Source organism: Aphelocoma coerulescens, chromosome 4, assembly GCF_041296385.1.
Source record: "Aphelocoma coerulescens isolate FSJ_1873_10779 chromosome 4, UR_Acoe_1.0, whole genome shotgun sequence".
Classification (NCBI taxonomy): Eukaryota; Metazoa; Chordata; class Aves; order Passeriformes; family Corvidae; genus Aphelocoma; species Aphelocoma coerulescens.
The window spans coordinates 18,004,755-18,030,782 of NC_091017.1; the positions used below are offsets into that span (position 1 = coordinate 18,004,755).

Here is a 26,028-nt window from a genome sequence, read left to right on the forward strand (position 1 = left end):
TTGTAAGTTAGGTGGATATTTTATTTTTGAAACCCTCATCCAGAGAGATTCAACCTTTTAGAAAGAGGAGTCGGTCCTGTAGCGTGACATTCTTAGTAAACTTCCCTCTTAGACAGAAAACAGCCTCAAAGATTTATTTTAAAATGAGGAAGTTCAGTCAGCACTTGGTACATGAGTAGGATATATTGAATTGAAAACCTCCCTTAAATTTTGAAAAATCAGAAGACCCGTTTGCACAATTTCAAGGTGGTCTATTTTGAAATTTTTACACTGAAAATAGGGCTGTGTCACCAAAATATAGAAAGTGGCAGTTTTACTCAGACTAGGATGTTTACTGCTACTGTCTTGGATGTTAAATGCAGCAAGAGATTTTAAGCTCCAAAAGATTAATTTTTCTAAAATCTGATCTGAGCCATCTCATCACAGCTGTTTAGGTGATGCCAGTTAAAAAGATGCTGGGATTCAATATTTAGTCATCCAGGAAGAAGTAGTTTCCACTCTTCTTTTGTTCCACATCCTTGGGAAGAGAAAAAAGGTCACAGTTACTTGAAGTAGTCTTTGGCAGACTTGAACATAACTGAAATAAAAGACACTTATCTAAACTCCTTTCTGCTTCCCTTATTACTCTTACTAGTTTCACATGCTGTTTTTCCAGCACAGCAGAACTCCCATGTCAATCTTCATTTTGGTCCTTATTTTAAAACCTGGCTTCATATTAAACAATCACAGCTCCTTTACTGTAAAGGTGCTCCTCTCTTACCTTGATGGAATTGAGTTTGTTTATTCTTGGTCTGTAATTGTTGGGGTCTCTTCTAAAAGTGATTTCAAGCTGAGATAAAAACTTATTCATTCCAGCCAAAAGAGTCTGTGGACTGTTAAAAGAGAAGAATATTTTAGCTACATTTTCAGAAGTACTATACTGTACAATTACAGGCAACTTTGAGTTCCATCCTGAGTTCACTCAGAGCTGGAAATGCAAATGTGAGTTGCATTTGATGTACTGGGCTGTGCTACATTTTTAGTCAAACCTTGTCTGAGAGGCTGCTGAAAGATGAGAGTAGTACCTCAGTGTGGCTTCCAGCCATGACCTTTACATTATTTTTATTTTGTATCTACATGTGTGTGCTGGCACACTTGCTTATATTCAAAGAAAAAAACCCCAACCCTTGCACCATAAGCGAAATCTGACAAAGATCATAACTTTCTCAGCATCAGGGTATAATTGTGATTTTTGAATTCCAACACATGTGTTCTTGGAAGGAACATCATCAAAACCAGGAGAGCAGGGGGTTGCAGACACATGGCAGACCAATGTGTTTACTTCATCTGGCTTGTGCCAAGTACTCACTGTTCTAAGAGCCTGGTTTCTGATAAGGCTGCTCATCAAAAAGTCTCTGTAATCTACATGAAATTATTTACAAAAGTAGACATATCAAATGGGACAGCTTTGAAAGAGTAAAACAATGTACACTGCATGTCGCTGTCAAGACTTGCCCTTCACTACATCTGCATACAAGTACCATTAATACACTGCTTTCTTTTAATACATCTGAGAGTTATTTTCAATGAGCCACACTTAACAGATGGTACTTTTTTGTTTCCTTATTATTGATGCTACTTATTTGATCTCTTCTGATTGAAATTTAGCCATTGTGCAGTTGGCTTAAGGCTGGTCTAAAGCCAGGAGGTGGTCTAGTTCTTGAGGGTTTGGTTAGGTTCTCCAACCCTACCCCAGCTTTTGTCTAGCCAGCCTGTGAGAATCAATCCCATTTTCTGTTCCATGATTCAAAACCAAAGTCAGAATGCTCAGGACAGCCTTGGATGCAGCTTAAATTTCCCTAAGCAGGGATGACAATCTTGCTTATTAATCCCAACAACTCTCTTACCTGTTTGCCAGTGTGTTCTTTGAAGGAATGCCATCAAAAACAATCACACGATCAGCAAGATATGTAGCCATGATAAAATCATGTTCTACCACAAAAGCTGTTTTTTTAGCATGGAGAATGAAACTGAAATGAGGGAGAAAAAGAAAAGAAGAGAGAGTAATGTGATCTCATTGTAATACTACTGCCAATTTCAGTTCATTCCCCACCATGTGTACTCACCGTTTAATGACTCTGGCAGCCATCAGACGCTGTTCAGAGTCCAAATACGCTGAGGGCTCATCAATCAGATAAACATCTGCAGGTTTACCCAGACAAAGAGCTAACGCCACACGCTGCAACTCACCACCAGACAGTGTCTGAACCTGGTGGTGTGGGAAGAAACAAGGCCATGCTTAGTTCAGGTACAGGTTAAGAGTTAAGACAATTGGGATGTTGATTCAAGCAATTAATACCTCCTGGTCAATGATGTTTTCTATCTGAAGAGGTTTCATCACGTCAGTTACAAACTGGGGGTGTGTATAGGCATCTCTGATCTTCTCGTGCAGCAGCTGACGGACACTTCCCTAGCAAAAGGAAAATGTTGCTATTCAGTTTTATGCACCACAAGAAAACAAGCATAAATAGAATAAAAAAATTCTATCTAAATAGATAATAGATATAAAATAAGAATAAAAAAAATTCTGTCTCTGCATTTTGTAGCAAACACAATACTTAGTAAATAAGGCTGAAATGTACCGTAGATTTAGGGCTGATTTTCTGTGGTTTGTAGCTGACATTTAGGACCGGGACCTCACCTATAAAAAGACAAAATTAATATTGTAAACAAGAGCCTTTCCAGTATCTTTAAAATAGGTTTCAGCTAAGGTATTACACATTACCTCCTTCATCAGGTGTAAGTCTTCCTGCAAGCATTCGGATAAATGTTGTTTTGCCAGTTCCTAAGTTAAAATACAAGTTCCAGATTAATCACTTTTTAGTAATTTAGACCTCTAACAATTAAGTCACTGATACAACAACAACAAAGACTATTTACTAAAGAATACATTTTAAAATTAGACTGCTTTGAGAACTCCTATATTAACTTCCAGCACTTACTACTCGCTTTTTCAAATGGAAGAGACATCTTAAAATGGTAACTTTTTAAAATGGGGTAACAGACAAACAATGGCATTGTTAACACACGGTAACTTCACCTTCTCTCTAGTCAGGGGATTCATGGTGTGATATCTTCCCCAGGTAACAAGCAGCTCAACCCGACTCAAACTCAGTAATTCTGAAGCCTGGCTCCCAAAGTGAAGAAGGGCTTTAGGAGCATAGTCACTCACCATTTTCCCCTAACATCACCATAATTTCAGAATCAGTGAATTCTCCAGCTACTATGGATAGTTCAAATTCTCCCATCTTTTTTTTCATTCCTGGATATTTGTACATACACATCTTTTTAACCTCTTCTTCGTTAGCTGTCTCAGCTACTTTAAATACCAGAGATGCATCTCGAAACCTTAGATTTTCTGTTGGAACATAGCCATCTAGGAAAATGTTTATGCCTATGATGGGAGGAAAAAAGATCATTAAAAAAGGTCTGTAACAAAGTAAAACAAGATGAATTTCAATTCCTGGCGATAAATTCCATTCAGGTAAGGAGAATGCTGGAATTTAAATGGCATGGTAAAAGAAGCAACAAGACCTCCCCTTTTTAAAAGTGTGCACATTATGCAAATTGAATGAAGAAAACCCTTACTAAATTACAGAATGGCTGTAGCAGCTCTTCCTGAACACCCACAGTTAGAGATATGTGTGGGGCTTAAAGGAACTACTGCCGTTGGGCCCATTCTCCCAAAACCAGTTTTTACTGAGCTCAGAACTACAAGTGGGGTCAATTCAGATGAACAATATGTACCTCTGCACTGTGCAAACTGTCTCCTGACCTTTCTCTACTAATAAGGTCTTTTGTGTAACTCCACTGTTTACAGAACGCCTACAAGTATCAAAATGATGTCCATAGCAAGAGAAAAAGGGCATTTCATAATTAAGGCTTTTGGGCTGAGTTACAAATTTAGAATCATGTAACACAGAAATTCTGCAGAAAATCAGTAAATTTTCATTGCTGAACTGTAACAGGAAGAAGACAAGTTTATACAACAGACAATTGGCATTTTGCTGTCTTTTTTGGTTATGCTTAAAAGGAGAAATATGGCAAGAATTACCTTCTCTTACGCTGAAAGGCATGGTAACAACACCATAAGCACTTGGCACACCATACAGGCAGCAGATAAAGTCAGAGAGATAATCTAACACACTTAGATCATGCTCTACAACAATAATGTACCTGAAAAAGAGCCAGAGAGATGCTTTTTTACTTCAGTGCAAAACATTTTTTCCTTTTTTCTTACTCTATTCTTGCATAAACAAGAGCTATCAACACGATTTTTAGTTAACATGGTTTCTTCACTTTATACTAAAAAAGGAGAGAGTTCAAATCTCTAACAAGCATTTTTTAAACTGTCCAATAAACTTGTAAATGACAAATTGAAAGCCCATCTTCAGTGTAAACTGGCAGCTTCTTTATGTAGGTAAGTGGAAGGATATTGACTGATTTGAGTGAAAAATACTTAGCACATTTTAAGAAAATAAAAATCTTTGTGAGAAAGGGATGAAACAGCAATATTCAGGTGGAAAGTAACCACCAATGTTTTCCCATCCTTATTACAAAATTCTGAATCGAGACAAGAAACTACAGGAAGTAAGTTTCCAAAATGCAAAAGAATAGAATATGACTGACTTAGAATATTTTAAACATCTGTTAGTATACCATACTGAGAAGTGAGCACTTCTTCTAAGGAGATGGACTGGATGTTTCTTCCCTCTGTGAACAGGCATGCATTATTACAGTCTAGCAAAATATTTGAAGCTTGTATTTACCTGTCAGGGTTTATCAGGGACCGAATAGTAATGGCAGCCTTCAATCGCTGCTTGACATCCAAGTAGCTGGAAGGTTCATCAAACATGAAGCTAATCCCAAAAGGAAGAGTGAAGTCTTAGTGAATGCAAGCTTTCTACTTATTCAAACATAATATTAACATTTCAACTATTAAATACATGGAAATAAAAAATTATCATTATTTATACTGAGAAAGAGAGACAAAAAATGAGAATTGTGCACACCTGCCCTCATTCTCTGTAGACTGTTATCTGAAAGTGAGTTAAGTATTACTTTGTCATGAGGTCTGACAAAGTTACCAAAAGTTACAAGAAATCAGCAGTTAGGAGTCCCATGCACTCATTCTGAGTTACCTTAACATGAAATGAAAAGTGTAGAAATACTTTAGAAGAATGGAAGAAGGACATCTTCCAAAAAGAGAAAACTGAACAAGGAAACTCACTTGAAACTCACACCAACCAACCAAAAAACAGCAGCCCAAGCAGAACAAAACCAACCAACCAAAAATTCATCAAAGCAAAAAACCCAAAACCTTGTAACTCTTCTGATTTTGCTTTCTTGGTCCCAAGGAGTCAGGAAACAGCATAGATTAGACACTGATTTCCTGCTTGCAAGACAGGAGAGGAGGGACACAAGTTCCAAGAGGTGGGGAAGCAGCTGTACCTTTCTCATTCAGAGAGGCTGAGACAGGTGTGCTGTCCAACAGGATATATTTAGGTGGGATTAGGCAGAGGTTATGAATTTGTGATGCTGAAATTTAACACTAGCTTCTGAAATCAGCTATTTCCACTCAGGTAAATAAAAGTATGCAAAATCCAGAGATTATACATGAACTAAATATGGCTTTCAGCTGATGAGTTGGCAAAAGTTTTGGTTTTTTTAAAAATCCTTTTAAAACTTAATTTAATAATTAATAAATACTTTTCAATGTTTCAAACAGAAGTATTATGGTTAAGTGTAAATTCGAGGACCATATTCTGAGACAGATTATTAGAAGCAATGTGTAACAGAAGTAAATTAAACATACATATCAGCCTTCTGAATGCAAACAACTGCACAAGCAAATCTCTGAAGTTCTCCTCCTGAAAGGTCCTCAACATTTCTTTCTTTCAGGTGTGTTAAGTCTGCAAATAAGTGGTTAATTTTAGGTATGTTATAACCAACACAACAATCCATATTTTTATTACCTACAGAAAAATGTATAAAGATAGCAAGCATTCTACACAGAGGAAAAGAAAACAAAGGAGAATAAGCATTCAGTTTATACAGTATCAGTATCATACTGCTAATACTACGTCACAGCAAGCTATGGCTTCTCTGCAGCACTAGCTGCATGGCCCCTTCTTATCATGCAGAAGGATTACATTTCTAGTTCTTCTTCCACCACATATTTGGTAAAGACTTCTGGCCCTATAAAGAAACTTTACCAGGTTTGAAAGTGTTTGTTGTCAGACTTGGCTGAAGATTCCTGGTTTTCAGGAAAATCAAGTCCCTCAAACCTTACAGCAGAAGGGTGAAGCCAGTATTTTCTAGGCAGTTTAATGAACACTGCATTTCAAGAATAGATTGTGTCACTAATAAATTGAGACTCAAAGCCCATGTTCTTGGTGGCACAATGGCAGCCCCACTTTTACCACCCAGTTCTACCAAAGAGAATCCTATTGTGAATTTAGCAACAACTAAATTCAGTAACAACCAAACATAAAACACATACAAAACATCACCAGGGCTGAACTATGCAGATGTTCTTATTAGTAATATTAATCTCAGAAGTCAGTGTTACTCCTACTATAATTAGATGTATACAGGCTTTGGGGGGAGTGTGGTACACTAGGATAATACTTTCTACATGCAGTGGTTCTCCCAAGGGGGATGCTAAGATTTTGCCACACTTGTGAGCAAGCAAGAGCAGCAGATATTAACTGGAATTTTTCCATATTTAAAAATAAGCACTTTCTACTATGAAACAGAAACTGCATTACATTCTGTTAACTAGCATGTATCAATTAGTTTGCCTTTGCCACCAGGAAGTATTATTTGTGTTATTTAGCCCGAGGCGTTACGCTAAAGCACCTTTACTTTTTCTCTGCTTTTTTTTTAGTATAATTTACGTGTATAGTTTTTTTTGGTATAATTTACATGTTCTATCACATTCTGGTAACTTGATTGTTTCAGTAAATACAAGCTTCTCAACTGCTTTAAAATTTGACTGTACAAAATTACTTACCAAGCTGCTGACATACAACAGTTTGTGTCTTAGTTTCATCCTTCCTATCCAGAATTGATCCCACTGTTCCCTGCATGATAGATAATAAAAAACAAAACAAACAACATAAAAAATTTCAGACAGTTCTGAATTATGCTGCTAAATAAAACCTTTAATCACAAGAGAAGTACTACAGAAGAAGCTCCCAGCGTTCTATTAACTCATGAAAGGTCTCACCTTTGCAGCTTTAGGGATCTGGTCCACGTACTGAGGTTTAATGATAGCTTTAAGGTCATCTTCCAGGATCTTGGTAAAATAATTTTGTAATTCAGATCCTCGGAAGTAAGTCAAAATTTCTTGCCAGTCAGGTGGATCCTGTGACAAAATTAAAGCCTGGGTTTACTTATACCATTAAAAGCATAATAAGAAACCCTAATTTTAAATCCCAACCAATAAGGCAAAATAGAATATGCTTGTAAGTTAACAAACAAAAAAACCCTCCAAAAACATTCTAAAAACGAAGTTTAGAGATTTTTTCCAGGTATCACTAGCCTTAAAAAAAAAAAAATTAAATTTGCACAGTTAAGAATCTACTGAACTGAAACAACTTCCTGGGGAAAATGACAGCATGGATTAGCGTAACTACACTACAGCTACTCCAAAGGAAAAGGATTGGAACAATAAAAGCACAAACTTGCACAGAAGATGCAATAAAATTTGGTAATTTTCTCTGCTTCTAGCAAAGATTTCCAAGGAAAAAGAATGAGAAGACAAAGGAAAAAGGACAAGCTGAAAAAGAAAGGGACTATTCAGAGCACTCACCCAGGAAAAGCTTCCCCTTGCACAGTGTATTACTCTGAGGGGTGCTGAGTTAATGACTTTGATGATAAACAGTATGGAATCAGACTGACACAGTCATACTTCCAAACCAAGCAAATACACAGAGGAAATGCTCCATCAGTTTTAGAGCAGAAGCAACATGGAAGATTCAATTCATACCACATGTTTCTGTGGTCATACTGATATGGCTCCTTCACAGCAAAGTCTGATTTTGGAAGCATGGTAATTCAATTAAGTACACATTCAGAAAGTCAAAAGTTTTGCTATTTCTGCAATACTACCACCTGAAACAAGAAGCCCACAAAATAATAAAAACCAAACTTGAAAGAGAATGTATCTGGGAAATGATTATTTCTTTGCAGCTTTAGGTGGCAGCCATGAAATAAATAGTTTATCAAAACATTATTCTTTCAGGTAAAGAAACTGCTGAAGAAATTTGAACACACTTGTTCTTACAAGTGCTTCTTGAAGGACAAAAGTGTCCATCAGAATTCAATTGTCCCTGTGCAATTTGAAGGTAAGAAACTGATATCTGAAATACTGATAAGAGGAGTACTGATAGTAGTTATTTATGCCTTTTCTCTAACAGTATTTACTCTTTGGAGTAGTGCTAGGTAAAGAAGCCCTCGTAAAGTATTTTGCTCACTGGCTGCAGTTTGACTTGGAGTACATACATAGGAAAATGGATTATGAATTCCCATGAATCCCAGCAGTTACAGTTGTTGTAAGTCTGGTTCTCAAAAAATCTTATCTCTAAGTAACTAGCAACATGAAGAAACTAAGGATTTTCAGAGCTCAGTATTAAACTGTACACTGGAAAATATCTTCAATCACAACTTACATACTAACAACATACTTGACGAGAAATCCTCCTCAAAAGAATCAAAGATAAAAATGCCTAAGAAATCACAAGTGTACATGGCAAGTGCTCAAAGACCCTAGAGCTATTCAGATAAAAACAAAGTTAACTTAGAAGAAACTCCAAAACTTGAGCTATGGAAATCCCTCCCAGGAACAGGTAAATTGTGCAGGGAGAAAAACTTGACAATTTTTAAAGACTGGTATTAAAAAAACTCCAAGCCCTTAAGTGTGACTTCAAGACAGAAACCTACCTCTGATACTTATCTTCTGCGAGTTACAGTTATAATTAGTATCCTGATCTTTCTTGAGAGATGTACACAATTTGCAAGAAAGCCTTTGTTAACAATAACCTTCTGCTACTGTTCCTGTGTGGAATAGGTCACTGGCTGTTAACAGGGAAAGTGCCAAGATCCACACAAATACAAAAACTCAGTCCAAATATATAAACACAGCTATCTAGAATGCCAACTCTATTGCTGATACATACATCATATTTTCCAAGATTTGGCTTCTGTTTTCCTGCTAAAATTTTCAAGGCAGTTGATTTTCCAATACCATTGGTTCCAACCAATCCCAGTACTTCACCTGGACGAGGGATAGGCAACCTGTACACAACATTGATAACTTTGTGTTATATTAATGTCATCAGACACCAATATTAAGTGGTCAAGTAAATGTTACAAGTCATTTTCAGATTTCTCATTATTACAGCCTACTTTGTTAACTTGCAGATATCTAACTCAAATAATATCAAATTCCTTACAAATAGAAGATCATAAGAAATATTTAAGGGTAGTCTGTTTTTAAATAGGGGCTCTGTAAAATAATCCCTTACACTTTATTTCATTATAATACTTATTACTAAGAAAAACATAATTAACATTCTAAAAGGAAGCTACTGGAAATAAGAAACAAGAACGCTTGGATGTGCACTATGTTGGATTTTTTGTCTCTGTTATATTGATATTTGAAAAATAAAATACCTGTGAAGTTTGAAGGCATTGGCACAGTATCTATGCGTTGTTTCTTTCTCCAGGTTGCTAGGTAAGTTAACAATTGACAAGGCTGCAAAAGGGCATTTCTGGAATTGAAATAAAATAGAGATTATTAGTGCACGCAACAATTTATTAACAAAAGACTATGTTTCATACTGCACCCAGCTGTGCATTTGCAGTTTTACATGGACTTGTACCAAATTTCCTTTACATGATCAACCTGCCAAGGAAGTTCTATACCACATTTTTCAAATTAATAGTCAGCAATTTAGACTGTTGGTCTACAATACAAATAAGGCACACCGCACATATTCTCCACCTCTTTCAAAAAAACATAATTCTGCTGCTGTCTACAGACACAAACAAGAAACCCAAACAAAGCTAAAGAAAAACAAAGCCACAACAAAACCCACACCCTGCAACCCAACCAGTTCAGTCAAGTGACACAGTTCTTCACTTTCTATGAACAGTAACAGTTAACTTGGTCTGATCAGTCCAGGAAAGAAAACTGCTTTTTCAAGTTAACAGCATGCATTACTAAATGTAATAGCAAAATAAGGAACATTTAGCACTTTAAAAAAAGCAGTTTAACATTTACCTTGATGCAAATACCACAACCAATACAAAGTGTTTCTGAAATCCATGCTATTTTGCTCTGTGATGTGACTTCTATGCAAAGTTTTCCTGGTGAAAAAAATTAAGATAAGGTCAATAAAGTTTCTGGTGAATCAAAACTCCTGCCTACTAAATTTCACAGAGGAACATGTAGCTGATGAATGTTCACTGCAGCTTTAGATCATCTAAGGGGTTGAAAAGTGTCATTATTACTAAGAATTGTTCATGCTTTCAGTGATATTTCTAAAGGCTTTATGAAACAAAACCTTGAACAGTACAGAAAAATCTAGCAATTATAAAAAGCTCATTCCTCCTAGTAGAAATTGATTTGAATGGTCTCCAATTGCTTAAATACTTTGTTACATTGTATCTTACCCATTCGAACCACAGGACAACTCTTCTTGCATTCCTGACGACATTTCTTTGGCTTACACTTGTCATGGTTGACTATAGCAATTCTTGTTAATTTGTCTGCCATAATGCACAATTTAGGGTTAAACACATACACCAGTTATGACAAGGAGTAGTGGGAGTCTTCCAGACCTTACGGAAAAAAAAAAGAGAAAAAGCCCCCATGTTACTGACAGTACAGAGAACAGACATGTCCTCAGTTATTACTAGTGGAGTGCAGAGATGAAAAACACAAAATTAATTGATTTTTTCCTCCTTTAAGCAACGTGGCAAACAGAGCAAAGTCAGAGATACAAATAAAAAGGATACTGATGCGTAGATAACTGCACAAATTTTTAACATCAACTTTCCATCCCATTACTATTTTTCCAGTATAAAAATAAAATTGTGATTATATCTGAAAATGGATTTGTTTCCAAAAAAAGCATATTGTAGTAAGAACATAAGTAAGAATCTATACAGCTGTAAATTCTAGTTTCACAAGCTGCCTTGTGTAAAGCACCCTTGTTCACACTGTCAAACTGTGACTACAACTATTACTCCAAGAATATCATTAGAATTTACATTTACAAACTGTATGCCAATATTCTGTATTAAAGGATTAAAACAGTGTAAAATGTAAACCAGTTTCCAAAGTGAAAATTGTAATTGCATATAAAAAGTAAAGCAGGCAATGTGAGCAGACATACATGATGATGTTTGATTCTGTAATCTCCAGTTTCATTAGTATTTAAATAACTACAGTTACATTCTTCACTTCCTAATATGGTATCAATGCCTATAATAGATTTCAATAAAAATAAATAAAATTCTTTATAAAGAACATCGAAAGGGTCTGCAAAAGGATGTGGCCAAGCTGGATGCATAGGGAGAGGATCAGTAAGGCCAAACGCTGGGTCCTGCCCTTGGGTCACAACAACCCCAGGCAGTGCTACAGGCTGGGGCAGCCTGGTGGAAAAGGACCTGGAGGTGCTGGTCAACAGTGACTGAACATGAGCCAGCTGTGCCCAGGGGGCCAAGAAGGCCAATGGCACCTGGCTTGCATCAGCAACAGTGTGGCCAGCAGGACCAGGGCAGTGACTGTCCCCCTGTACTCAGCACTGGTGAGGCCCCACCTCGAGCGCTGTGTCCCGTTCTGGGCCCCTCAGTGCAAGAAAGACACTGAGGTGCTGGAGGGAATCTGGAGAAGGGCAATGGAGCTGGGGAAGGGGCTGGAGCACAGGTCTGAGGAACGGCTGAGGGAGCTGGGGGTGTTTAGAAAGGGAGGCTCAGGAGAGCCCTTATCACTGGCTACAACTGCCTGAAAGGAGGGTGTACCAAGGTGGGGGATTGGGCTCTACTCCAAAATAACAAGAGACAACAAGAGACAGGACAAGAGGAAACAGCCTCAGATTTAACCAGGGGAGACTTAGATAGGATATTAGGAAAAATACCTTCGCTGAAAGGTGGATAAGCATTGCAACAGGCAGCTCAGGGAAGTGGTGGTGTCACCATCCCTGGAGGCATTTAAAAGACATGTAGATGTGGCACTCAGGGACACAGGTTAGGGGGCAGTGCTGTGTTAATGGTGGGACTCAATTACCTTGGAGATCTTTTCCAACCTCAAAAATTCTACAATTCTGTGGAGTACAAGATGATTAAATATTCCTGAAATAACAAATAAATGCATGCAAAGATGTGAAATTACAACTTGTATCCTACAACCCTCTCTTTCCTTGCTTAGCTTTTTGTAATGTATATTGACAAGCACGGGATAGTACTGGGACTTTGTACAGCTGCAGCAAATGAAGGGAAAGGCAGAGAATTTTACATTTAAGTCTTGATAGGTAAAAAAGGTGCAATGTGTTTTAAAGTACATGCATATTTCCATTACTATATTCACTCACGGTACTGAAAATAACAATAACTTTTGTGTTCCTATGAACAAGGCATGCCTAAGGACAACTCCCTTCAGCTCCAGAACAACAAAGACAACTGAATTATGAGGGTCTTGGAAGATTTTAAGATATTACAGATGACATACAGGGTTTTTTTGGTCAAAAAATGCCATAAAGTACAAAGCATTTCCATCTCACCACCACTAAATAAAGGGATGGCAGCCCTACAGATGGTGCGTGTTCAAAACCATTTCAATGCAGTATCAGTAGTTCAAGGATATAATTGGGAAAAAGTCTTTAAATACTTCAGGTTTCCACACAATCCAAAGGTGCAGTTGCATCCAAAGGACTCCAACATTTCTAATTAAAGAAAGTATTTTCTGTTGGATGTCCAGTTCACCTTTGCTTCACCAAATCAAAGTATCCTGGAGTGGTTTACAGACTGTATTTATTTCATAAGGCTACTGGATGAAGAAAGGTTGTGACTTGCAAACTCCTGAAGGAAGCAAGAATCAAATAGGTGTATGGCACATTTATCATGTTAAACTCTACTCTTCCATAAGCTTCAGCTGGAAGGAATCCTCCAGATATTACTGCAATATGAATGAAAAGATGATGGACATCTAACACTCAGCAATGGTCAGAAAAGCAGATGTTATTGTATCCTTAAATCCATTACTCCCATAGTTATGAGTATTTTAAGCAGTTCCTTTTAAAAGTGGTAGTCTTATTCCTTTATTAAATTTCCAAAGTATTTTAAAACTAATGTCAAAAATATTCTTTATCAGCTGTAAATGAATGTAACTACTAGTCACGCTGCCAACCTTATTGTGCTAGTTTCGACTTGTATTTCATTTTCTTACTTTACTATTTTAAATTTCCTAAGGCAGAAAGTCCTATTAACACAGCTGATGTTTTCAAACAAATGACTGAATATTAAAAAAAATAATTAAATGTTATTTAACAGTTCTGTACGGTCAGACCAGACTGACAAAGTAGGGCTGAACATTGAAATGACATCCGCAGGCCAGGCCAACAGGCGTGGAATAATGAGTCTGCAGTTCTCACTTTAATACACGAGAAAACAAGAAACTGAAAGCCTCCTTTTTAAGGACTATAAAGCTGTCTGGTCAGGGTAATTTTCTTGGGGACAGATACCGGTTATTGTCATTATTTCAAATAAAGATACATTCTCTGGGAAGACATCCCAGTGCTTTTCATTAAAATCCTGCAGTTTACAGTGCAAAGAGTATTTGGGGGTGAATCACTCCCTCTCTGTTTTCCCAGGGGAAGTGCCTAACCTGGGTCAGCCCTTTCTCCAAGGCCTGAGCAGACAGACAGACCACTGGCTCTAAGCAGCAGTGAACCAGTTCTGTGGGTTCCACAGGCGAGCTCCAGAAGACAAACCTGCTGTGGCTCAGCAGGCTGCCCTCCCCAGCCCCCCAAAGCCTGCTCGAGGTACCTGCTGAGCAGGGCCGAGAGCAGCCCAGACATCTCCCCTCAGCCACGCCCCCTTCCAGCTCGGGTTTAGCCTGAAGTTGCAAAGCAGAGGAGTGGGACGGGGCTGCTCTCAAACACCAAGGCAAGTATGGCTTAAAACAAGCAATTCTTGCCAACTTTCTCAGCAAGCCTTGCACAGTCTTGGCAGGTTAATCAGACTGAAGTTTACACTCACTGCTGAATCAGACTGTGGTTGGTAAGCAATGAAACAGCCCAAGTTTGGGATTTTTTTCTAATTCTAACTTACATGGGAAAATGCCCATCTGTGCTGAATAGTTTTGAAGGGGTCACAGACTTAAGTATGTGCACTAAGCATTTATTAGAGTACTTGGTGGGGGGAATAGAAGCAACGAAGCAGCAGGGAGACACACACTCCTCCCACTTTGCTCCCATTTGCCTGACGGAAGCGTCAGATTATCCAAAACTCTCTGGTGGTCTTAACCATTTTCAGAAAAAAAAGTATTTGTGACTCCTGTAACTTCTGTAATATTTCCAGGACTGTGCTGATGTCTACAATGACAACTGTCCACGACAGAAAATAATAATTTCTACTTAGAACTCAGAAACAAATAAACAAACTGTCCAAAACCAGGCTGAACTCAAGTTACATATTCACATCCAGTTAGCTGAGTGGCATTTAAATTATAGGATGGTCTGATTCCAAAGAGCAGAAGTAGAACTCTCAGGACATTGAACACAGACTAGCAATGTTACAGAATAGCACACCTGCAACTGTGTCGTGCAGTCAGCAGTTTAGGGGCAGGAGAAACTGCTCCTCAGAAGCATTTGACTTCATGACTGTACTCCTCCTTTCCATTTCAAGAACAGAATAAACAACAGAGTATGAAAATATTAATTTACTACTAACTACTAGACTAAAGAGTTGCTTTGAATTAGTCAATGATGATGGAGTAGCAGCAGAAAATCTTCCCAGAAAGGACTGACAACACAGGTGAAACAATGAGAGAATGACTAAAACTTCTGGCTAGAGAAAAAAAGATGGTCTAAAAACCTTGGCAGTACCACTTGTTGAAGCCAAAAGCTGTATATTATGTTCAATTATGTAATTTAATACAAAAAAATCAAACATGTCTAAAAATAAGACACAAAACATGTTATCACAAGCATTCTGAGTCAGCATTCTTAGGCTGTCTGACACAGCTGCTGCACACCCTGACACACCAGATTACAAAAAAAACCAAACAGCACATGTGCAGATCTTGCTATCTGTCACAGAAGGCAACAGCCATGTACGATCTGTAGAACAAGTGCAATGTGCTTGCATTTATAATATTTATTTCTTTCACAGGCATTAGAGCTAAATTAGAATCCACTAAATCAAGGCAATTATGAGTGAGAAGGATTTGAAATTGCAATGAATTATTCAGACTTAAAACAAAGAAAAATTAAAACATTAAAAGTAAACGAAGCCTGAAACAGAACCAGACTATTCAATGAAAGATGTGAAGGCAAGGTCTGGGTTCAGAATTGTGTCATACTTTAGTTGCTTTGCACAAAAACAGTGAACATTTTATAAAATTACACTGCATCAGACCTCAGAGAGAAATGCTGTGGAAAGAAGAGAAGATGAGCAGCATTTCCAGCTGCCATTGAAAACAAGCTCAAGAATTGCCTATTAATTCCATTGCTGATGGACTGACTACATTCAGTCGATCATAACAAGAACAAGAAAGTTAAGAACTAGAATACCCAAAGAAAATTTAAATGAAAGATAAAACAGATTTTCAAGCTGCATATGGGAAATCACTACATCTATAAGATTCAAAGCAGAAACAATAGTAAATGATACAAGAACAAATAAAATCTGCCAAGAATTAAGAACTAGTGCATGCTTAAGGTTTTGACATTAGTTTTAGAAACTGAGGCAATGTAAAAAAAGTTTAGACATGCCTAAATTTCCCTACTGTATTAAATCATTATGTTACTCATAAGACACGACATGAATAAGAAAATAAGATGCTAACATGAAAGCATATGGTCAAATAATACTGACGCTGCACAACGAGTGGGTGTGTTTAGCTTGTGCTGAGCAGTATTAATTATCACTCAATCTTTAACATTTCCCCTTAACGTGAAGTGAAATGTGTGAGAATGAAACCATAAATTAGCAATCTAATGAAACTAATGAAAGAATTTCACGACCACTGGTTTAGGACTGCAGTTTAGGGAAGGAACCACAACAGGGAAACTTAAATTAGGGCGTGAAAACTGTCACAGGGACGTGCAGGTGAAACATCCATGTGCATTCCAGGGAGGAAACGCCACCATGGTCCTTGAGAAAAGCCCTGCCGACTTCTTCTTTTGTTTTTACACATACCTCGTAGAAAATGGCCTTACCCTACTATCTTATCGCACCTGCAAGAAGGCTTGATCTCCTCACCGCCCCACAAGCACCCACGTGGATATCAGGTTCTCCCAAAAGAAGGCAAAATACGGCTTTCCCCCCCACCCGAGGAGGAAGTTCCCCGTTTCCACAGGAGCAAAATGCCGGCGTTCCCTTTCCCAGAGCCAGGCCGCCACCACCGCAAGCAGGCGAGGATCCCGCGCTGTATCCACAGGGAAGCCATTCCCGCGGCCGGGAGCAGCAGCAGCAGGGACGGCGCTCGCTGACCCCGGCTGGCACAAAACCCGAGGCGTCTGGGATGACGTACCGCGTGTGCAGGCAGTGCCGGCCCGGGCCGTGCCCACGCCGGCAGCGAGCCCCGATTCCCGGGAGCCTCCGGCCCTAAGGCCCGGGCGGGGCGCGGTCGAGCCGACCCTTCTCCCACGGTGGATCGGGCGAGGCCGCCACCCAGGCCAAGCCCAGCGGCGGCGGCCAGGCCAGCAGCACGGTATGAGGAGAGGGGCCCCATCCCTACCGCCTCCATTCCCGTGCGGGAAGGTCGGAATTCCCCCCGGCGTTACTTACCGGGAGCTGTGAGGGGGGAGAGGCGGGGCGGGGGGAGGAGGGGTGGGAGCGCGCGCGGCGCCGTCGAGCCGCGGCGGGGGAACGGCGTCCGGTGCTCCCGCGCGCGGGCCCGCGCGCGCAACGTGCTCGCGCCGCCGCCGCCACCCGGCCAAGATGGCCGTCGGGCCTGGGAGGCGGGGTCTGGGCGCGCGCCACGGAGAGGAGGGGAGGGAAGGGAAGGAAGGGCGGCCCTCGCCATGGAGAGCTCGAGCGCGGCCGTGCGGAGGGAGCGCAGCCTGTCGGGACCCGGTGCGGGAGGCACCGGCCGTCCCGGTTCCCCAAGCCTGCCCTGCGAGGGTCGGCCCCGCTCCGAGGGGAGCCCCCGGTTCGACACGGCGCGTTCTCAGGACAGAAAGGTCTTGCTGGCTTCTATCTCCACTGGGTAGATGATCACGGGCAGCAGCAGCAGTTAGAACGGCTGCTTCTTTCCTCAAGAATAGGTGTTGCCATTCCCTTTCACGACCGCAGATTCGGCATTAGGAACCAAGCTCCAAAATCGGATCCGCCCGGGGATTGATACAACGCGAAAGGTACCAAGATAGAATGGTCTTGCTGGCCTTTACCTGCCCTGGGCAGCTGTCATCTGCACTTGGAATACTGGGGCTTTCACTCCCATCGGGAAGAACTGTCACTCTCTTTCAGAAGCCCATCACCTCAATAAGGGTACCACTCCCAGTAATATTTATGTCCAAGGATTTGCTCCCTCACAAGGGATGCCACGACACCAAGGTCTTGCTGGCCTTTACCTGCCCTGAGCAGCGTGTCATCTGCATCTGAAACTCTAGGACTACTTTCCTTCCCGTGGGGAAGCACTTCCAAGAGACCACCTCGGGAACTCGGGTTCCGTAGCCAACACCGACTGCATCCCAGGATCACTCCCACGCCGGAGGAGCCGGGCCGGGGCGCTCCCGCCGGTCCCGCCCCGCCCAGCCCCGCCCCGCCCAGCGCGTCGTGTGAGGGGCGGCCCCGGCGCCTGAGGGGGAGCGGGCGGGGCGGCGCGCGCGCACTGCGGCTCCTCCGCCCTGCGCTGCGGCGGGATCAGGTGGGAAAGGTGGGTGCTGAGGCTCTACCGGGGGCATGAGGGAAAGAGGAGAAGGAGTAGGAAGAAGAAAAAGAAGAAGAAGGTCCAGCTCGGGCAGGAGCTCGGCTGGCTGGGGCAGCACGTTCGTGCTGGGTCCGGGGGCTGCCCAGCCTGGTCCCTCCCGCGGAGCGTGTGGGGTCTCGCATCGCCCCCGCGGCCAGAGAGCGGAGCCCTGGCTGGGGATCCGGCGAGGCCGGTGCGTGCCGTGAGTAGGTGCTTGCTGCTGCTTTATTTCCGATACTGAAGCGGTTTGTAGGCCTGGGGGACACGGCCGCAATATAGTGTTGTAAACCTGGTTAATTTTAATTATATTTATTTATAATTGTTATAATTAATATTAATTGAAAACCCCACAAACAAGTCGTGGGGGGACGGCTACCAGCTGGTTTTTCAAAGCGGCTTCATCCTCTGCTTGCTCTGGGTTTTCACGAGAGCTTCCACCTAACATTTACACTTTACACTCCTTGTAAAGATGTGCTCGCCTCCTTTAAGGAATAGCTTGTAGCCTTACCAGGTACCTTTGGGAGTCTGGGCTTTCACAAAAATATATTTTGAAGGGAGTGTATGTTTAAGTTGATTAGGAATACATGTAGAAAATTGCTTATATAATTATTTTAATTATCTTTGTTTTTAATATAATATATTTGTGACAACGAAAGACTAGTAATTTTTGCTAATAGACTTAAAGCAATGCACTGGAGGCAGGGTAAAAATAATAAGTTTATTAAAGTTGTATTGAGAGAATAATCTGAGGGATCAAATGTACAGGTGAGCAAATTGAAATTGGGTGCTGCTGAATGCTTACTATCATTATTAAATATTAGTTAAACATCAGTAATTTGAATGTTTACTGTTTAGTCTTCTATCTGAGTAAAAAATAGGAAGCATAGTGAGAGTCTGGTTTTCAGATATATCTTGAGATCTCTAAAGGCCTTAGACCAGCAAGGGTCCAGCCAAAGAAAATGAGAGCAGGGACAAGAACTTGTGAGGTAAAATGAGTAGTGCAGTTAAGAAAATCAGGGAATCTGAGGTATGAAATTCCCTTCTTTTAAGAATGGGAAAAACAGTCTTATGGATGTTGCAAAAATGCTGAGGTAGTCAGTGGAGCCTTTGTTCAGTTTTCCTGGAAAGGCTGTAGTCAGATATTTGCTAAAATGGAATAAAATTACATTATTGGAATGCAATCAGAGTAATACTTCTTAAAAAAAAAAAAAAAGAGAGAAAAGCCAGATGAGCTCTGATCCCCTGAAGGATTCTGAGGAGGTGGTTTGGGAAGGGAATCTGTCAGTAAGTAGAGAACAATTAAAATCAGTGTGTGCACAGGAAATACTCTAGTGTGGTTTGTTAAGAGTAGTCTAGATCAAACTTTTTTTTGCAGTAGTCAATACACTTAATAAGGAAGGAATATGAGGAGTCTTTCTTGAGTTTTACGGGATTTCTGCCATTGTTCAAGCTACTGAAGTGTGCTCTAAAAATAATTCTTTTTAAAGATCTTTTTTTAAGAGCTTTTGAAGCTGACTTTTAAATAACTCACTTTTAGACAGGGGTGTCATGAAACATGCTCCTGGAGAGTTCAGTTTTGAGTGTATTTTCACTATTTCCTGTAATGTCGAACACAAAACTGAAAGGATTGCAAGCACTGTACAGCTAAGGGTTCAAATTAAAAACCATCTTGGGAAGATTTGTAGCAGGTTGGAAATCAGTGTAACTTGGCTTGGTTAACAAGAACTGAGGGAGGAAGAGAACACAGGAATAAAAAAATCAAAGGCCTGATTAGTGGAAAGAGTGTCAGTGAACAGCAAACAGTATCCCAAAAAATACTGGATATTTGTACTGCATTTGAGCACTGTAGTGCATAGTAAAACAGCTATTAATTGAGAATTATTTTCTTTCACCTAACCAGATGTTGTTTTGTCACGTTAACTAGTGTGAGTAAAAATAAAGACAAGGGAAGTGGTTACTCTGCTGAAAAGGGCCTTAGCTAAAACGGTCTGGTTATAAACAATAGTACTAGATACCTAGAATCTGCAAGAATATTTGGTTTATAAAACCTTGTGAGGGGAGCTTGAAAGGCATAGACACTCTAGAAAGGAAGAAACTAAGAGCAAATTTGATGAGTGCCCTCACATCAATAAAAGGGTTGCTACGTAAAGGCCAGTGATTAACAAGTCTTTGAGTTCTCTGTAGAGCAAGAGATGCTTGTTTTTAGGTGATACTTGATTTGGATGCTAAAGGAAAACATTTAGCTTTTAGGCTGATGAAACCTGAAGCTGGCTGTCCACAGATCTCTTGCTGGAGAAGTAAATGGACAGACATCTCTTGGACACAGTCTGGTCTCTCAAAGGCCTTTACAGGTGTGTGTTTAAACAGTTCTATGCATACTGGGTGGTGGAATTAGAAGCTTTAATAGGGGAAAACTGCTTTGGAATCTGCAAGTTTCCTTGAGCCTGGATTTTTATGGCGCTTTAGTAGGAAAGGCCCATGAGGTATCATTCAGTGTCTCCTCTTGGGTGTGTTATGTGCTTACAGATGGGTTTGCTTGCAGGTGTGCACCTTTTAAAGGTGTCTTCTGCTGGCACACTGAGAACAGCCTAGCTGGTTTGGTTGGGAAAGGCAGGCTGTCCAACCATTTAAATCCATTTCACTCTGTTCACAAACTGTTCTTGCTAAAACATCTTCAGCTGGCTGTTGCCTCACAGGGATGGGATGTTTTTCAGAAAAGAGCAAACTTCTCTGAGGAAGATGAGGGATAAAGAGTTCAAGGAGAGGGGGAAAAAGCCGCTGCTTTGTCTTGATCAAAGGATGTGCAAACCACAGAGTGGAAAATGGCAAAATGAAAGTGTGGCCTTGATCATGTCATTAAGACATTCATATAGTCACACTGTTAATATGGAAACAGCAGCCTGTTAATGATCTTTTGGAATAACTGTATTGGAAAATCAGAGATGTTTCCAGCCAATGCTTCTAAAGATACAGTGTGTCTTTCCATTTTTCAGCACATGTCAAGAAGGGCTTCTGGAAAAATCAGTTGTTTTTACACAGCCTGAAAAAGCAAAGAAAAATTTTATTAGGTGGCTGAAATTCCTTTCAGAGCTAAGTATTTGTGTCTCATTTAAAATACGGTACTTTTACTTCTGCTAGTAAAATGTCCAGAAGTGTTACTTGAGTGAGCTGGCTTGTTGCTGCGCTGTTTTTCCTTAGTACTTCTATCAGCTTTCAGGTTTTAAAGTTCTGAGAGTATTTCAGAGCTTCAGCAAAGCTACCCAGAATGTGTTGTTCTTGAGCAAGAGTTCTGTCATAAAAGTCTGGTTCATTTAGTTCAACCATTGAAAATTTTCAGTGTTTCTCATCACTAGCACACAATATGTGGATGATTTATTTGCCAGCAGTGGCTTGGAGTTGAAATTTTGGGGTTTGAGTAGCTTTGCCTGTTAGATAGAAAGAAACAAGCTCTGTTTAAAACAGTAGGAAACTTAAATGGAGTTTCTTGCTGTATGTTTCAGACCCCCAAAATGTAATGCCTCAAACTTTTGAGAGCCAGTGCAATGCAAGTCTTGCATTAAGTTATTTAGAGCTCTGCTGTGTGTGCTGAAGCTTGTAAGAAATCTCAACATCATTGTCTTAAGGGATTCTGCAGTAATTTTTTGCTAAATGCACGTGTAATCAACTTTGTGATGTAATCTGAGTGAAAAATGTAATTCCTCTGATTTACCTTTGGTGGGTTTCGATGGGTTGATTGCATACTCGTTTGCATCTTAAGGGTGGGATTTGGAGTTTTTCATTCATTTTCTCTTGAAGTCAAAAAGAATGTCAAGACTTGCTGGTGATAATATTTGAAAGTTGTTTTTTATTGTTTTGAGATGTGATCACTTGAATTACAAGTGAACAATTTAGCTTTACTTTGTGAAGTTGAATTTTCTATGTATATTTTTAGAGGTTGGAAGAACAGCATTTTTGATGTCTATATAAATCTGAGAATTAAAGTGAATGCTACTCAACCTCTCTTAGTTCATTGTCACAAAAGTAAAAAAAAACCAAAACTGCACAGAGTTTGGACTAGTCATTTGAGCTTTAAAATTTACAAGTCCAGGAAAGTAGTCTCCCCAATGCTTAATAAACATACTTTGAATTTTGGTGCAGCATGGGGGTTGGACTAGGTGATTTTTGAAAGTCTCTTCCACCAGTCCAAACCATTCTCTGAAAAATGTTTGTCTTTTCAAGTAGCTGTGAAGTAGATATTTTGTAATTTTTTTTTTTATTTAGATGGCATTAGGATTAATATATCTGTCAATATATATGGGATATCTCTAGGATTTGCTGTGTAGTGTCCAACTTCTCTTCTGAGAGGACGGTGTTTGAACAAGGTTTTTGTCTGCAGCCTTTTGTTTTGTGTCACTCACTGTTGTCAGTATTTAGATTTTTCTACATGTGCAATTATTTCTTCATGTTTTCTTTATGGTGGTTAGGACTGCAGTCTTGTACATGAGAAAGCAGGTAAAATACCTGGGTCAAGTCTTACGTTTGCAAAATTAAAAAAAAAAAACATAGCCAAGGGACAGTAGAAAGTGTTTGGTGCACTACAGAATGCAGATTTCCTGTGTCCCACAAAGAATTTTTAGCTGCAGAGTCTTTGGTACATAGAAAATGTTGTCTCTGCCTTGTGTCAGTTCTGTAGTGGGTAAGGCCTGGATCCTGGGGGTACCAGCCTGACTCAGTCCCTTATTTGCTGTCTGGGAGAGGCACTGGAAGACTTTCTCCAAGATTAGCGGAGCATGACATGATGTCATGCATGTAAGCAAAGGATGAGAGGTCAGCTCTAATTCCCTGACTCTTTAGTGCTCTAGGTTTAATTTCAAGCTTTAATATAGCTCTTTTCATGGAACTTATGTTTCTTTGGAATATTTTTTTTTTAGTATTTTAAGCTACTTCCTAGGAAATAGTAATGTGCTCTGTACTATACAAAACCCAACTTAATGAAGTTGTCGTGTATGTGGTGATAATCTGGGCGTTGAGACTGGGTGTGATTACTTGAACAATGCAAGTCACAAGTTAATGATTCCAGATGAAGTTGTGAAGTTAAGGATGTGGTCCATGAATAAATGTGGCTATAACCAATTGCTACAAATTATACAATTTGTTTAAATTCCCATTTCCTATTTTAGGGAGAAGTATCTCTTGCTCTAGTTTCTGAATTTGCAGGTTAAGAGAACTTTTAAGTGTGACTGCTGGAGAAAATGAAGTTGTATTGCTAGCCTTTAAACCAACATTTTTAATTTCTTAAAAACCAAACAGAACTGTAAAAACCAAATTCTGAAACCCTAACTCTGTGTGCATAAATTAGAATGATACAAATAAAATATGTCTTTAGAATGTTCCAAGTATAAGTTGAATTATTAAGGACACAAAATTTACATATATGTGGAACCTCTTAGATATATTACACATATATATTCTATATATTTATACATATTGCTTTATATATATATAAAAATAAAAGGTTCTACAGGCATGCAAAAATGTATGCTTATGTGTGTATATGTATAAACCACATATTTGGTGGGCTATTATAATAAATGTGAGGCCAAAGAATTAAACTGTCTGTGTGAACAAACAAAATCCTTTAATTTTCCCATCAAGCTAAAAATATGTCAACTAACTCACTTCTTTTCTCTCACTAGAAATGACTACCCCAAACAAGACCCCACCTGGTGCTGATCCAAAGCAGTTAGAGAGGACTGGTACTGTTAGAGAAATAGGCTCACAAGCAGTTTGGTCTCTTTCATCCTGTAAGCCAGGTAAAATCACAACAACGATGTAAAAAGTTGCATTTATGTTTTGGGAGGAAGACATCCACAGCAGTAAAACTGCTGTAGTGTAGGCTGTAGTCACTACAAATAATTTTGGCCTTCTCTATGTGTGATACAGTGTGAAAGTTATAACTGTATCAGAAATCCTACTATGAGGAGCTATCTCACGTGAACTAAACAGAACTCTTGCCTATTTTATATTAATTTTTTTCTTTTTTCCTTGCACAGTGAACAAACTAAACCACGTGAGCAGAATCACAGCTGGCACTCTGTAATTTGTTTCTATGCTTTGGCATTTTGTCTGGCTCTCTTCCATTTTTAACTAAGGACGACCACGCAGCTGGGTGACGCATGTTCTGCCTGAACTTTGTGTGGGCTTAGCCATTACAGGGTGGCCCTAAAACCCTGCAAGTGAAATGAACCCATGGTCCTGAGGTGTAGTCAGTGATACCTGCTCAAAATACCTGAAAATCTGTATTCTTTCCCTTTGGAGTGGTTGAGTTGCTATTTCAGAAATATCTGTTGGGAATTGATCTGCTATCATGCTGCAGCCTAGGGTCAATGATCCCTTTATGCCACAATATCATGCCCAGGCTAAATGACTTTGGTCTGATATCCTGGGATATTGTAGAAAAATACCATATGGTTTTGTTGCTTAAACAGGCTGAAGGAAATTTTTTATTGCAGATTAAACTTCAACTGCTGTATTAGAACTGCAACTAGTGTGGACAATCAATAAAAGGATGTGCTTAGTAAAAGGACGGATAATGGGGCAGTGGCAAATACAGATTTGGAGTTGCTTCTTTAAATGGGATGGCATTAACTTTTAGGACTACTGTTTCTGCCACTTGCTGCTTGTTCTAGCTAGTAACTTGAAAAAAAAAATCAGACTACTTGAAAAGGAAATGTCACATTTGGCTAAGATTTATAATAAATGAATGGTCTCTGCTAATGATTTTTCTTTAGTTCAGCAGTTAAGTTACAGAATAGGTGGAAAAGTCTAAATATTAATTGTTCTGGCAATCAATATTAATTACTACTTAACCACTTGAAATTCCAGGACATGTTGACATGGTTTCACACCCCACAGACCTCAACAGTATTGAGCTTTTGCAGACTCCGCTATTTCAGTTTTCTGTTAGAAAAGCATTGGTGCAACTTGGATGTCTAGAAATATTTCCTAATATGTTTTAACTTGGGGGACATTAATTTGTAACAGTTGAAGAAAAGCTACATTTGCATCACAGAAATGGGATACTCAAGATTATCACATTTTCTTTTTCTTAGGGTTTGGAGTGGATCAGTTACGAGATGATAATCTAGAAACTTACTGGCAGTCAGATGGATCACAGCCTCATTTGGTGAACATCCAATTTAGGTATTAAAATATACTCCCTATGGGTTAGGGTGCTTTGTGTAACTTTATATTGATTACTGTTCACCAAGGTAGGAATTCTGGAAGTGCAAGAATTCCTGGGTTAGTTCTATTACCCAGCTGGTAACAAGTCAGATAGCATTTATAAAAATGAGATTTTCAAATGTTATGATCACTAAATGCCTAAACAAGCAACAAAAAGGAATGCTTAATGGTATGTCAGTTGTGACACCATCACATTTACTCATGTAAAGTGACTTATGTCCCGATTTTGTGTCTTTGAGTGTCATTTGGAGGGTAGATGACTGCTGTTAAAGTAGTCCTGTATAACCTTACAGCTGAGTTTGAGAAAACATTTTTTATTCTGTCCTGTGTAAGGATGCTTTCAGTACTTTTTCTTTAACCAAACTTGAGATGAGATGTTTGTCACCTTTTTTTGCTTACTTTCTTGAGAAGGCCTTGGTCTAATAAGAGAGCCCATATTTGAAAAGCTAAACTTAAGCTTTGTTACGTGTGTACAAGTGCTTATTTGGCATCTGTTTCTTGGTATACTGACATTTCTGAAGGCAGGCAAAGGAGAATGGTGAAAATCAACTGTGTGCATAATGTAGTGTGGAAAATCACCTAGTTCTTTAACAGCAAGTTTCTTATGAATCACTAGGCAC

General features: G+C 39.5%; 2 protein-coding genes across 9 annotated transcripts in view; one reads left to right on the forward strand and one right to left on the reverse strand.

Moving 5' to 3' along the window:
* Nucleotides 1-17,963, reverse strand: ABCE1 (ATP binding cassette subfamily E member 1). Of its 2 annotated transcripts, none has more exons than XM_069012880.1 (18): nt 17,847-17,963; nt 10,720-10,887; nt 10,328-10,413; nt 9,718-9,815; nt 9,222-9,339; nt 7,271-7,408; nt 7,055-7,124; nt 5,855-5,951; nt 4,809-4,898; nt 4,094-4,215; nt 3,212-3,433; nt 2,765-2,824; nt 2,622-2,680; nt 2,339-2,449; nt 2,106-2,248; nt 1,887-2,009; nt 761-872; nt 1-517 (listed from the first exon to the last, which is right to left on the reverse strand). In XM_069012880.1, the coding sequence occupies exons 2-18, from the start codon at nt 10,820-10,822 to the stop codon at nt 470-472; spliced, it is 1,800 nt and encodes a 599-aa protein (XP_068868981.1). In that variant the 5' UTR covers nt 10,823-10,887; nt 17,847-17,963; the 3' UTR covers nt 1-469. The 2 variants fall into 2 exon arrangements, with proteins under 2 accessions (XP_068868981.1, XP_068868980.1); XM_069012879.1 differs by lacking the exon at nt 17,847-17,963 and adding an exon at nt 17,062-17,116.
* ANAPC10 (anaphase promoting complex subunit 10) overlaps nt 16,840-26,028 on the forward strand; it is a 33,984-nt gene continuing 24,795 nt past the window's right edge. Inside the window, exons 1-4 of one of the 7 annotated variants that reach the window (XM_069012881.1) lie at nt 18,308-18,377; nt 20,428-20,535; nt 23,860-23,976; nt 25,276-25,366. In XM_069012881.1, coding sequence (XP_068868982.1) covers nt 20,439-20,535; nt 23,860-23,976; nt 25,276-25,366 — 305 coding nt within the window. In that variant the 5' untranslated portion in view covers nt 18,308-18,377; nt 20,428-20,438. Of the gene's footprint in view, nt 16,985-18,062; nt 18,152-18,293; nt 18,395-20,427; nt 20,536-23,859; nt 23,977-25,275; nt 25,367-26,028 lie in introns of those variants that run through there. The other 6 variants (XM_069012887.1, XM_069012883.1, XM_069012884.1 and 3 more) reach the window with 6 other exon arrangements.

Coding starts and splice junctions, on each gene's coding strand:
- ABCE1 (XM_069012880.1), bottom strand. CDS start 10,822: ATGGCAGACAAATTAACAAGAATTGCTATAGTCAACCATGACAAGTGT. Junction 9,340..9,717: donor AATGCCTTCAAACTTCACAG/GTATTTTATTTT, acceptor TGTTGTGTACAG/GTTGCCTATCCCTCGTCCAG. Junction 3,434..4,093: donor GCCTTTCAGCGTAAGAGAAG/GTAATTCTTGCC, acceptor CTCCCATCATAG/GCATAAACATTTTCCTAGAT.